General features: G+C 36.3%; 2 protein-coding genes across 2 annotated transcripts in view; both read left to right on the top strand.

Moving 5' to 3' along the window:
- The window catches only part of LOC137392132 (lissencephaly-1 homolog), a 31,432-nt gene extending 23,708 nt beyond the window's left edge, over positions 1-7,724 (top strand). Inside the window, exons 8-11 of the mRNA XM_068078763.1 lie at positions 2,510-2,641; positions 2,811-2,906; positions 3,395-3,551; positions 6,914-7,724. Of these exons, the coding sequence (XP_067934864.1) occupies positions 2,510-2,641; positions 2,811-2,906; positions 3,395-3,551; positions 6,914-6,987 (459 nt within the window). The 3' untranslated portion in view covers positions 6,988-7,724. The remainder of the gene's footprint in view (positions 1-2,509; positions 2,642-2,810; positions 2,907-3,394; positions 3,552-6,913) is intronic.
- A 1,556-nt stretch (positions 7,725-9,280) lies between these two features.
- On the top strand, positions 9,281-10,546 carry LOC137390704 (5-hydroxytryptamine receptor 1A-alpha-like). The gene has a single exon (XM_068077026.1). It carries the CDS (start codon positions 9,281-9,283, stop codon positions 10,544-10,546), a length of 1,266 nt encoding a protein of 421 aa, XP_067933127.1.
- The last annotated feature ends 3,523 nt before the right edge of the window (positions 10,547-14,069 follow it).

Below are 14,069 nucleotides of genomic sequence, written 5' to 3' on the forward strand. Positions count from 1 at the left end.
TTAACGTGTATTTATGAAAAGCTTTTAAATTCGGAGTTAGATAGAATGCGAGTGAAATTTTAAAAATGAATAAATGTTTAACAAAAGCATAAGTACGCCAAGCCAACAATTCGAAGCTTTGTTTCAGTGAGTTAAAGATGAGCATTGATCAATCGATTTTTCTCACTTTTTACAAGTAAGAAGTCAACATAACTTCTAATCATAAATCTAATTTACTAGCTAAAACTGCCAACGAAAAATTGAAGCGGATATTATAGCTAGGTGAAACGATAACAAAGTTATGAAGTGATGATTGGTGATAGCAAAAAGTTATAATTTGATTAATTAGTAAACTTATTCATCAGTACTAAAATTATTACCTTAAGTATATATAACACTTGTTCATCAATCTAAGCCATTATATTGCTAGATATTATAGATTAATTAAGAAGCCGCCAATTTAACAATCAACATTATTTATTTCATAGGAAAAACTCAGTGTGCATCCGTATCACTCACACATGCACAAGAAGTTACATTGTAATCTCAAACAGGGAAATATAATCTGTAAAAATCTGTAAGACTGTAAACACTATAGTGTATATATATCGGAGACTCAAAATTAAAGATAAATTTACCTCCATTCGCTTATCTTCCTCTGCAGCATAACGCTGCTGACGCCTGTCAACTCTAACCGTAAGCTGTCTGCTCCAAACTTTAACAACCCGATGGTCCTAAAACTCCGAGTCACCTTCGCAGGAACTGGAAGCATTGTTACAATTCTGTTGTTCGTCAATAAAATGGGTCGGTCCAGTAATTCAGTAAATTAACGATGTCAATTATATTAGTAAATATCGATGTCTATGCTCGATCTAGTAGTTGAGTAAAATTCCTAACTTTGAGATCACAGACAAAACGATAACATTTATTATGACCTATATAAAAATTTTGTGCTGACGATTGGCTAAAGAAGAGATCTTACACGTATATTTAATGCTTGTGGACTCTTTTCACATGTATCACTAATAATACAGGTCACAAATAAATCGCTCACTCGAATCTGAGCGTTTCAAAAATGATCTCATTCAAACGCTTATATCTCTGGACAGGGTTAGTCTACAATGACAAAAATGACATAAAATTGTAGCTGATGTTTTAGTCTTTTATTGGTCTTAATATCATTTGGTCGACTTTTTTGATACAATCACATCTTTAATTCCACTATTTTGGTTATGCTATATATATTAAAGCATTTATAAACGATTCGGAGGCCTCCTTATGAAAAGAATTTAATAAACTATTGAGATGTAAACCTGTTGTTCCAATGACTTTACTTGCTTCTTTCATATATATGTGTAAGAATCTGGCTCAGACAATTTTTGTCTTTCTACTGTCATGTCCATGGCTTGCAAACATTTCATACTGAATACTATATGACGTACATTACATACGTGTATACCTCCTATGACGTAAATTCCAGATATAACGTAAAATATTTGTGTGATGTTTTTGCTTCCTACTACGTAAAAGATTCCATATAACGTAAAGCGTCCAGTTGGGCGAGTCTTCAAAATCGATTTGAATGTTAGTTTATTGTGCCGCAGTTGCGGAAGGAAAATCGCCGCGGGTTTGGCGTTGTATTTATTATATATAACTTTCGTGACATTCTTGTTAGTCGTAATAAATCATTAATTGTGTCGATAAAAAGGCGAATAGGATAGCTGCGCAATTGTTCATAAATACAAAAGCAATCGATTGGTGCAGGTGTTACAGCGTCGGTCTACCAGCCTTAATGTCATGAGTTGGAGTATTGTCGAAAATTATCTTAATTCTAGCTTTGACCCCCTGTATAGTAGTGATAGACGACGAACAGGTAGAACTGCTTTTTATAATAAAAAATATTTTGTTTTGCCTTATTGTAGACGCACAAAATATTTGTTATTAGCTTTATGTTGCAGAATAGACTTCGTTGTTTAGAAAAATAAGCAAATCGTTGTAAATGAACGTCAAAAATGTGCCGTCCTTATCAACATGTTGTAAATTTATCGCAATCATGGTCTATAAAACCAGTGAGATTGATCATGAAAAGGAGAAAAGTTGTTGATGCAAACCAATAATTCTGCAGTTATGGTACATCCCACAAATTGAAAGTGTTAAGTAAAGTTTTTCCTTTTTGCATGGCCAGACGGGTGAGTTTGGAATGATCTTGTAATGGATTAGGCAATTTACATGTATGTTACTGTTCGTATAACATAAAATCCCTATAATGTAATGCCTATAATTAATAATCCCTAGGGATTATTAATTATTATTAATTATGATTATTTACGTTATAGGAAGTCTTCTGTATAAATAGGTTAATTATATTCATAGGATATAGGCAAGGAAGTCTACATTTTCATATATTTATTATTCACATTACAGTTTTAAAGTATCGCAGTGCCAGCTTCTCCAATGTTCATGCTGGCGACTACTGGCCTACTCAACCAATCCATAGCCATATTTTGTCATTTTGATGGATATATTGTAGACTGTACGTGTCTGGGTAATAGCGACTGGAGAAGTGAAGGCAGATTTTAGAGAGCATGACCATGTGGTCGAGTGCATAGCTTGGGCTCCACACTCCGCTCACACCAATATAGCTTCAGCCGCGGGTCTTCAGGTTGGTTTAGCAATTATCTTTACTTTATGAACAAGTGCTTTTGGAGGTATCGAGATGATTTCATTGTCGTGAATATGCTAGGTCTGTGCTCAATTTGGGCTCTATTGGGAATAGATGATTGTCTGACACAGATCAACAACTGTAATAACGCTGTTGTATCCAATTGTAGAAATCGAGTGCTGCAGGCCCTTACCTTGTGTCTGGGGCTAGGGATAAACTGATTAAAATGTGGGATGTCAGCTCAGGTCAATGCTTATTCTCAATGGTGAGTTGTCCTCTATTACCTCGCATTTCCAAATACTCTCCATGACTATTTATAAATGCTCTTCGGCAAATGCTCTTTGACAAAGAAAGCCCATGAACTTAACGAATCGTTCATGTTAAATATGGAGTGAAAAGTTTGGATGATAATTTTCGATTAAACTTGAACAACAACAATGCTTATATTGCAGTATTCAAAACTTGATTGTGGACAGATGTTGGTTTTAAATACACATTTTAAAATGTTTTCCAACTCTAGTTTTGGTTTGATAGTGAGAGTAAACTCTACGTGGTTATATCTGGTAGGCAGACATAGTCATCCTATCCATACATATCATAATCATGGTAAGCAGACAATCATCCCTGGCAAGCCTCAGATCCTCAGATTTTTTCACTTGCTCATGTTTTGGGTTATGTTTTTCTATTGGGCAGTTGCTTTGTCACGCAATACCCTTCTCCTGATTTGTATTAAAATATTTTTATATGTTACAGGTGGGCCATAACAACTGGGTGCGTGGTATACGCTTTCATCCAGGTGGAAAGTATATACTCTCAGCTTCAGATGACAAAACGTTACGAGTCTGGGATATAGCGAATAAGCGCAACTCTAAAACTATTGAAGCTCACTCGCACTTTGTCACATCCTTAGGTATAACACTTGCCACTTTGTGCATGTCTAGCTCTGTTGCCATAGCCGAGTTGTAACCTCCAAAGCAGTGGTTCTCAAACTTTTTGCTCCATGTCCGTCATCATCAAATTTATCAAGTAGTCACCATAGTGAGACAGTATTTGTTTATTACCATAATGAAATTGTAACAGCTGTGAAAGGCAGCAAGTAAAAGCAACAGGGCATTATGCTTATTTGAGTGTGTCTTTTTCTCTAATTACCTTGTCCTGCGAGGACATAGGTGATTATGATTCTCCAATGCTTTCTATAACCATGACTATTCCTGTCAGGTTTCAGCAGTGGTTTGCCGTTGCTTTTTGTTGAGTGTTTTTATTGAGACCATCATCTTTAGCTAGTTGGCTGTTGGCTGGCAGCTCCTCCGTCCTTTGTCAAGTTTCGTTTTCAGTTCCGCTGGGGTTGCTAGCCGTCCTCCTCATTCACGCCGGAGCGCAGATGGGAGACGGTTTAGTTGTCGACGGCCCGACGTGGCACTGAAGCAATTGCTGTTAGATTTTCTTCCTAACACCACCATTGATCCTGATGTGACTCAACCACTGACCTATTGATCATGGTCAGCACCATAACCTCTCACCCACAGCTGCTTACTTTTGAACCAGAGCCGCTATTTGAGTATATACTTTTTTAATGTGATGAGTGGTACTGCGCTTAGTTGACAAGTGCATTGATTCGAAGAGTAGTATTTGTCAGAGCAGACTGTAACTCATGTCTCACCGTCAGTTTGTCTCTGCATTTAGTCTTGATTTGTAGTAAGGATAAGAACGTAATCTCGCAAAGATATGTTGACACAACTGATAGCGGCGTTTTTAAAGCCATGTAAGATATTCTTGGATACGACGTTATCATTTGTGACCAAAACTCTTCCGTTGTTTTTTTCCATAAATCCATTTTTGTAGTCAATTTGAAAATCAATGAATTCATCCTAGAATATGTCTGTTAGCTTATCAACCGATGGTCTGAATGGGTTTCATGTCAAGCTCAGGTCATTCTTGCTGACTTATTTAAATTTCAGTATCTTTTAAATTCAATTCCCAGCTTTGTCAAATCGTCCCAAATTTCGTCATTGACTGCATCTGGCACCAAATCACTTTTCGTTCCCAGGAAAGACAATGTCATGTCAGGACAACATGTCAGTATTACCACTGTTGATGTTTTTATTTCACTTCTCTAGCTTTTCAAGGAATGCCTTCAAGGAGTCACTGAATTTTGCATTGTTTGTGCTTCTACCTTGCACCTGTAAGTTAAATCTGTTCAGGTTTTCAAATATGTCAGCCAGATAAGCAAGCGTATTATTCATTGCTCGATGTCCAGTCATGAACACTATTCTGTTTTGCCCTGATCTTTTCAAAACAGTCATAATTCTTCTATAAGCTCAAAAAGACAATGTGTTACATTATCTTTAGACAGCCAACTCACATTTGTATGATGCAACACGACTTGCTGGTCTGCATCTAAATTCTGTCAAAATACCTTGAAAAGCAATTGAATTGAAAACGCATTGAATTCTCCACTCATAATAAAACTGACAATTTGTATTGCCAGGTTTAATACAGTTTGCAGAGATTTAGGAAGAGTTTCTCAAGCCAGTCGATGAATCACACAATGGACACCTTTGCTATCTGGTGACAGACTTTTCACCAATACGTGCAAGCCAGGCTTTGATCAAAACATTGCAGGTGCTCCATCTGTGCGACAACCTCTAACATTCTAATTTATTCGCTCTTTTTTAAAAAATACAGAGGGTTCATTCATTGAGAGGAGCTTTCATGGTTGTTCCCAGTTGTTCACAAAATAGTAATTCTTGTTTAATTGCCCCAGAGTGAGTGTATCGTGCGGAAACTATCAACTGGGCACAAGAGGCTGTCTGATGATTCAGCCAACTGAATGGAGAGAAAGCCAAATGTAGCAAACTTGATTTCTGCCATTAGTTGCTCTCTTATATCAAAAGTCATATCATCAATTCACCTCTGAACATTATTATTTGAGAGAATTTACTGCAAGCTTATTTGAAGATTCCTTGCTGAATAGAATCTCTGCCACTTTCAGAACACTCGGCTTGATCAAAGTTTCACCAACAGTGTGTGGCTTTTTTTGGCTTGGCTATATCTCCAAAGAAACAACATATCTCCATCAGCTCTATCATTTTTTTGCTGGAATGAACCAGTCTTATCTAGTCTTTATTTTTTTGAGTTTTTCTATGTTATAGTTTGGTCGTAATCGTTCTCTGAGGGATGCACTTGGACCAAGTGCTCCTTCAACTTATTTAGCTTCAGAGAATCATTTGTAAGTACCTACTTGCAAACAACACATTGGGTCCTTTTTTCCTCACTAAATATTATGGAAATCCGTATTAAAGGTATAAATGTTCATACATTCTCTTTCCGCTCAATCTGCCAATAGTAAGTTTTTAATACTGTTGTTATTCTTGCTAGATAGTGCTTCATTGGATGCGTACAGATTTACTATGTGGTGATCCTACATCATATTGAGGCACAGACAGGCATATAGATACCTAGCGCAATAATTGCATAGAAGAATGCTATTACATTACTGCAATGTTAAATTCATTTTTGGGTCTAATAAAATTGCTGAAATCGTGTCACTGTAACAAAACTATCATGTATATGTAAATTAGAATAGGTTGTTTTCTTACATGTGTTTGAGATACAGTGCTTGAATGTGCATTTCACAGTTAAACTGCTGCTAAACAATGACATTTTTACTATATATGAGAAATATACATGTAGTAATTTCACTATTTTTAAACATTCCTACCAGTTCGGGAACTGCTCTGCTGTTCCAAAATTTAGTCTTGCATCGTGTTCTCCAACTGTTACATTGGCTATGCAATTTTAGTTACTCATAGACAAAAAGCTCAAAAGGTGTGCCATTGTATGATTTTTTCTATGATATTACATTAATCTTAATGTTGTAAAATCGACATTTATCTAATACTTTGCTCACTCAGGTAGAATAGATATGTCTTTTTTGATGTCTCACTCTTGTGCTTTAAGGCTCTGATCAGGAGCTTCACTCACCAGCTTTTAATGAAATCGCTCCCGAGTTTTAGCCTTTGGGAATGTGAATAGCCTCATTCCATATCTGGTTAGATTCCGCTGCATAGCTTCTCATTAGCTAATGACTAACCATTTGTAAGAAACCGATAATTACTTAGATTGCTATTGACCAATTGCTCGCTATCAAGTTACGTTCACTCAGCGGAGCTGATTCCATTGCGCATGTTTGTGAACTTTATTAGCCTTTTATTTGTGAGATAATGTTCTCATAACACTTGACTCACACGAATCTCTCTCTTATATTTTCAGATATGCATAGAAATGCTCCCTACGTTATCACTGGCAGCGTTGATCAAACTATAAGGGTGTGGGAGTGTCGCTGAGTCATTTGCCAAGTTGCTGTCGAGATGAGCACAACTTCGCATGCTTGTAAACAATATACACTGAAACTATTTTTACAAAGGCCTGTTTTATTTACGCTGATCTACGTGTCTAGTTTTGCTCTCTGCTCACACTAGACCACTGCTGCGGTCAGTAATATCGGGCAGTTGTCATGCAACCTCTTAGGTAATCTGCTGCTCCGGTCCACAGCTGCTACACATCCTGTGTGATATCTCCGCTTGCCAGCCGTATATCAGCTCCCTGATATCAATGACCTTGACTGAGTGACACCATTGTAGTTGTGCTGGTTTCTAATGCTAAGTGCTTGGATGTCTTGACATTTTCTTGTGTTGAGAGTATATTATTTAACACTATAAAGATGTTTGTGCTAATTTTACCATAACCTAAAATGGTGGCATGGAGAATTCTTCAAAGCATGATGTTACAGTCGGTAACAATGTTTGCTAACTTGTTGGCAGTTGCAGGTGGGCTAATGATTCACCCTCTAGACCTGTCATAACTATGTTGGACCTTCCACATTTTTTCTTGGGTCATTGATGATTTTCGCTACCTTTAGCTAATGCTGTTGTAAATATATTATGCGAAGCTTAGAGTGAACGACGAGTAAAATACGTAAATCTTAACATTTTCTTGTAGTTTATAAACTAGTGGTATTTTATTTAAGTAGCTTTGTGACAGCTTTTATTGCTGTCAAATAAAGACATTGACCCATCTTTCAGTTGGCTGTAGTGACCACTGCAAGTTTATATGAAGTCTAATCGATTGTCAACATCAATTAAGGCTTATGTGACACAGAAATTGTTTTGAAAAAATTCAATGAACAAAATGTGTTTACAATGTTCACTAGTATGAAAAAATGGTGGATTTGAAAGCACTTGGCAAAAAACTTATCTCGGGGTTAGGTGGGCAGTTTTACCTCAAAGCATGTATACTATTACCTTGCAGCCCTTGTTAAACAATCCTCCCAATTCAATGTTATGACATGGTTACGCCTTACCACTGTGCACATTGGTATGGTCTTGTAAAAATTGTTCAGAGCAAATAATTTGTAGGTTGGCAACACCTGTATATCTCTCCAGACATATTTTTAACCCTTTCTTCACTGAGTTAGCAATACCTTGGATACTGGTCGCATCAAAATTGTCTATTTGATTTTGAGTTTTTAAATTTATTGACGCAAAGGACAATACTGGTGGTCGCCCTATGCCCAAATCACAGATGCAAAGCTAATTCTATTGCACAATTGCAATAATGTTCAACGTGAAGCTAACTTTAAAATTGCATAGCTGTTAGCATTACCAATCTGGTCAGGTTGCTATGCACCACATTAACAAACAATGAAGAGAAGACGACCTGCTAAAATATTTCTCTATTTTCTGAATGTGTAGAGTAATGCATCCCTTCATGTTAATCTGACAGTTCCAGAAGTGGAAGATAGTAAGAACTGGGTCACCTCTTCTCTACCATACTGCGTGACCCAAGCATGCATCGCTATGATGCAGTCATTGGCGATTTCGACAAACAGCCAAAAAACAAAGAGTAACATTGTATGTACCTATTTTTGCAATTTGTTTCAGAATACAGCAGATCATACAGAGCTCTTTGGTTATAAATTGTTCTAGTCACATTTATTGGATTTTAGTGAGCTGAATGCGACAGACTATAATTAAATTGTGTGCTCTGATTGGAGGATCTGGATTACATTTTACCTATAAATATATAGAAAAGACTTCATCACTGCTTGCATAAGCTAGGTATTGCAGATGATGCAGTTATTTGCGTGCATGCTTCTGAAGACCAAGTAGTTTAGCTGCCACACTATCAACACACGGCAGCACTATCAAGGTAAGTTCTTTTAGAAGAAATTACCTATGAAGATGAGTGCAGTCATGAAGGATATGCAACACTGTACAAGTCAAATGAGCATTGCTTGTAGTTTAATCAAATAATCTTTGTACTGATCACACATAAGTTTGCACACAAACTCATATGTGTGAGCAAACACATCTTTGTAATATGCCGTGTATCAAAGTAATAGGCTAGATAATACATCATTTCAATCAGACAGTAATATCTCACCACTTTTTCGAGAATAACAATAACTGTTAGATGTTTTGCATTTCGTATGACGTAAATTTTAGAGTCTGTCTACATCAGATGGCTACTTTTGTTATAATTTTGTGGTTAATCATGACAATAGTTTTTGTTTACTCACATTGTTGATGTTATAGGTGAGAGATCTAATGGTATAAATTTAACGGAGAGTGGTGAAGAATGGTCATGGATAACAAAGGAGAGCCTTTGCCAGTATCCATGTCTAGTGAAATGGAGGCTTTATTTAATCTTTCTACAAACCTACCAATATCCCACCAGTTTGTTCCACTGGAACGAGCTGTCGCAATTGGCATGATAATACTGCCAGTTATGTTAGCTACAGACATCGGCAATCTTATTGTTCTTGTTGCTATTGCAAAAGTTGACCAACTACAGAGTTCATCAAACAGGCTAGTCGCTTCCTTGGCAGTAACTGACATGCTAGTAGGCCTCGTGGTGTTGCCTCTCGCATATTTGGATAGCATCATGGAGTGCTGGCTTCTTGGAGATTTAGTTTGCAAGCTCTTCATAACAATCGATGTTTCGCTATGCACAAACAGTATCCTTCACTTGTTGCTTATTGCCATAGACCGATACTGGACAGCTACCGATGCGACATATAGCCAACGACACGCCAAGCATGATCGTTCTTGCCGTGTTGGTGTTCCTCTAATTTGGTTTTGGTCACTGGCAGTCGGCTTGACTTCTTTTATTAGATGGCCTAATGACATCCAAGAAGAAGGTCTCTGTAGCATCAGCCTGAACAAAGGCTACACTATTTATTCCACATTATGTGCATTCTATGGTCCGCTAATCGCCATCATTGTCATCTATATAAATGTGTTTTCCGCTGTGAAGGCAACCGTTCGAAAAAAGAATTTTAAACAGGCGTGTAAGACAAAAGAGCTGCGACATCTTCTAATAGACCAAGAGATAAGTACATCGGCACCAGCGACTCCAACAAAGCTTTCTACTTCCACAGAAATGAGCGAGTCCATAAACTTAAACAAAGGAACATCACCGCCTCTTCCAGAGGCCAGAAACATCAATGAAGATCTACAAGTTGAGCTCATCAATGGAAAAACGGTCAGCAAAATAAGTGTGTCCATGAGACAAACGGCGAGCCCTAAAGTTCAAAAGAAAGCCAGCCCACCTCAACTAACAAGACAGCAGAAGTTAGCCGCGAAACGTGAAAGAAAAGCCATGCGAACTCTTTTAATAATTACGGGCATCTTTGTAACTTTCTGGTTGCCATTCTTTGTACTCGCTGTTATTGTACCTTTTTGTGGAGAGCGGTGTAAAACAAAGTCTGTTGCGCAAGTGAGACAGGTGGTTACATGGCTAGGTTACTCAAACAGCATGCTCAATCCTTTAATTTATACTATATTTAGACCAGACTTTAGATCTGCTTTCAAAAAGATTTTAAAGGGTTGTTGTAGATGCTGATCTATTGATGCTGTAATTGTAAAACCAGTATACCAGAGTAGAAAATAAAGTAGAAACATTAGACATAACATTTAATATACTTCATGTACACTTGAGCTTAATTAGTAAATACATCAAAAGTTCTAACAAATCGCGTAGAGTAAATTGGTATAGAGAATCTATAAACCTAGAGCAAGAAATATAGATTTTACTCAGAATGATACATTCACCCACAGATGAAAGCTAACAGGAACGTAAGAAGTATTTCGAAATCGCCTTTTATGTTCTACCAGTTGTTTCACAGCACAAACAAATTGCTTTTCTGTTTCATATATAAGAAGCCCAAGAGATAAAAATCTATCTGAGATAAAAATTGTTTTTAGAATTCCCAGGCTAAAATTATATCAATTTTAAACAAGCACACACCAGCCATAGGCAAGGGAATGACTCGTACCTAAAAGCGGCTAGAATTCAATGCCTTCAAGCTAGTACCCTGAAATGCAACTAGTGATACTCTAGTTTGTGTGCAGCTATACCTTTTTAATAGTCATTCTTTAATCTTGGTTAAAAATATGGTAAGCAGATGATGGCTAAATACTCCATCGCCATATGTCTAGTTCATAGGTCAGTTTAGTAGGTGATGGGGAACCATTTTTATTTTGTCGTATATGTGCTTGCGTGCCTGCGAGCAATCCCTCTAAGTTCAAGTATGATGTTTGCTGGCAGGGGTTGTGCTTGCTTTCAAGAGCATTGTTGGATAAACAATGGCTCTGTTATCTTGGTTGGACATTTGTGAGTTCAGTGACAAGGAAACGTCCACGACGGTAGACGTGTCCAGTGACAGAGAGTAATTTGAGGTTGGATGTCATTCCTGCGACCAGTATACTAGTGGCCTCTGTTGGGTATTAAACCTAACCTGTTGTTGCATGTCAGGTGTTCTAGATTACTAGCCCACGGCTGCTCTCATCTTTATTTCTAGTCACTTTAGGAAGGACCACATTTCTGGTTACCCACAAAAACTGTAAAAGTAACGATACAACATTATTATAAGAAACAAGGATTGGGCCCAAAATGTCTTATACTTACCGTAAGAATATCTCTATATCCTTGAAAAAGCTCACTCAAACATTAATAGTGGCCACCGTTAAGAAATTTTCAGTGAATTTGAAAGACGAGCTAGTCGAAAAATTTCTTAGCAATCTTTACCAAAACCGTAACAGATCTTAAGGGGTGCCTGCTGAAGATCTGCCCTATGAAACAATGAAACCTGAGGTACCCAAGTGCTTGCAACCATAACGTCCTATGGCATATATTCGACATCTTTGTATCATGGGAACATGAATGCCGACTACAGGCCCTACCCGAGTGACCTACATGTATACTTCAGGTAGTGAATTAAAACTGTTTATGAATTATCAATTTTTGATATGCATATTCTCAGCATCAGAACCAGTGTTCCATTCTCAGTTTTTCAGTTTATCAGCAGAATCCTTACATTGTGAGCAAAAAGATTTTAAACCCTTCCAATTAAAACATAATGTAGTGTTATTTTTATTACTTTACTTTCTGCTAGCATGTTCAAACACCTTAAGTGACCATAAGTCACCTTAAGTCTTTCAAGTTGAAACATCGTTAATAAGCTCTTACAATAATTCTATCAAGTTGAAACACTTTCAGTGAGCTCTCACAATAATTCTATAAAGTCTAAACACTTTCAATGAGCTCTAACAATAATACTATCATGCTTAAACACTTTCAAACTTGAGAGCTTGTCATCGTCTTCGATTGTGTGAGTAATTTATTGATGACAGTAATATTAATTCCCAACACAAAACTTACTCAATCATAAACATAACTTATGTGTCACCTATATTGCATGTGATCGCACATTAACAATAGGAGTCCCTGATGATTTTAGTCTAAACTTCATATGATACAAGCAAACCTTTACTTATAATCACATCTACATATATATATATATATATATATGTATATATATATATATATATATATATATGTCAGAAGTTCATGTATGTCGAGAAGTTATATATATATATATATATATATAACTTCTCGACATGATATAAATTTGAGCAAATATTTGCTTTGACATGAGAAATAATTTTGAACATACATCCAAAATTTGTTAATACTCAACAGTTTTGTGCGTAAAAGTAAACAAGCTCGTAGAGATTAAATATAAAACATCACAATAATAAAAAGTGCATATTAATTCAAATTATATCTAAAGTAAGTCCAAATAAAGTATTTCTATGACTCACTTTAAGCCTCCGCATGTCTCTAGGTAAAGTAACATTAAAAGCCTTTTTATAGATGATTAGTTTAGTAATTTTGCTTTTCTATACAATTTACGCTTTTACATTTAGTTTTCACATCATTTTATATAATACATTTGTTTGAATGTTATACATAATTATTTGACATACTTTGTCTCTGAATAACACTCACTCCAAAGTAGCAAATATCAAAACAGATTACTTCCTATGTCAAGGTTTGACTGTACATTTAATATGTTATTATGAGAACATGTTTGCTGATAATTACATCATGTTATATGATTACATCACTACAATTCTTAAATTTTAAGTTTTTTTTAAATGTGCAAACGCATTATTGGTTTTCTAGCTGTATAAAGCAGAACACATAACAATATACCTATACGCTGTCAGCACCAAATGTCCTAAAATATGAGGAATCCATGAAATATTACCGCCTTTTTACAATGCAACAATAGGGGACAAAGAAGATAGAACTCGGACACAAAGGCTAGATTCAAGTACTTTGAACAGTGTCTGTAATATGCATTGGTGACTAGTCTAACACAATTGTATTAGTCAGTACAATAACCCTTACAATAGATTTGAGTTTGTAGTCAATAACTGATGTGTGAAAATACCAAAATCTTCTTATAAACGATCAACTTCACAATATTCTAATGGTATATCTATACACGGCCAGGCTGGGTTTGTACGTAGTATCTATTTATCTGTGATAAAATAAGTCTGACAGAATTAATAGGTGTAAATTTAAATCACCAAGGCACAACTAGGTGATTTAAATTTACGTCAAGTCTCAGCTGTTGCTAGCAACTTTCTGAGGGGCATGCTTTGTGGGTTTATCCCAAAAAATTAGGCTTGAACAATCTCAGCTTTTTAGTAAAAATTTTGAATGTCATCATTTTCAGACTAGAAAATATTGATTGTGTGGGATGTTGCTGACGATGCACGGCCAATATTAAAATATCAGAAAAAAGATCGTTCACGTGTCTCGTAATCCCGCAGTAAACACAAGCGTGGCAAATGCCAATAAACCTAATCTCAGATATTCCAGTTATTTTCCTTCCTGTCAATCAAATGTGTCTGAACAAGTCAGCTTAATATAAGCTGAATGTGACGTTATTGAACTATCAAAATATATAGAACTCTCGTAGACCATTATAACGACAAGGAAAGATTGCTCAGCAAGATTTTATTAAATGCTGTGTCGATTATTTCGCAACTGGTGAACAGAGCCGACACAGGTC

Source organism: Watersipora subatra, chromosome 3, assembly GCF_963576615.1.
Source record: "Watersipora subatra chromosome 3, tzWatSuba1.1, whole genome shotgun sequence".
NCBI lineage: Eukaryota > Metazoa > Bryozoa > Gymnolaemata > Cheilostomatida > Watersiporidae > Watersipora > Watersipora subatra.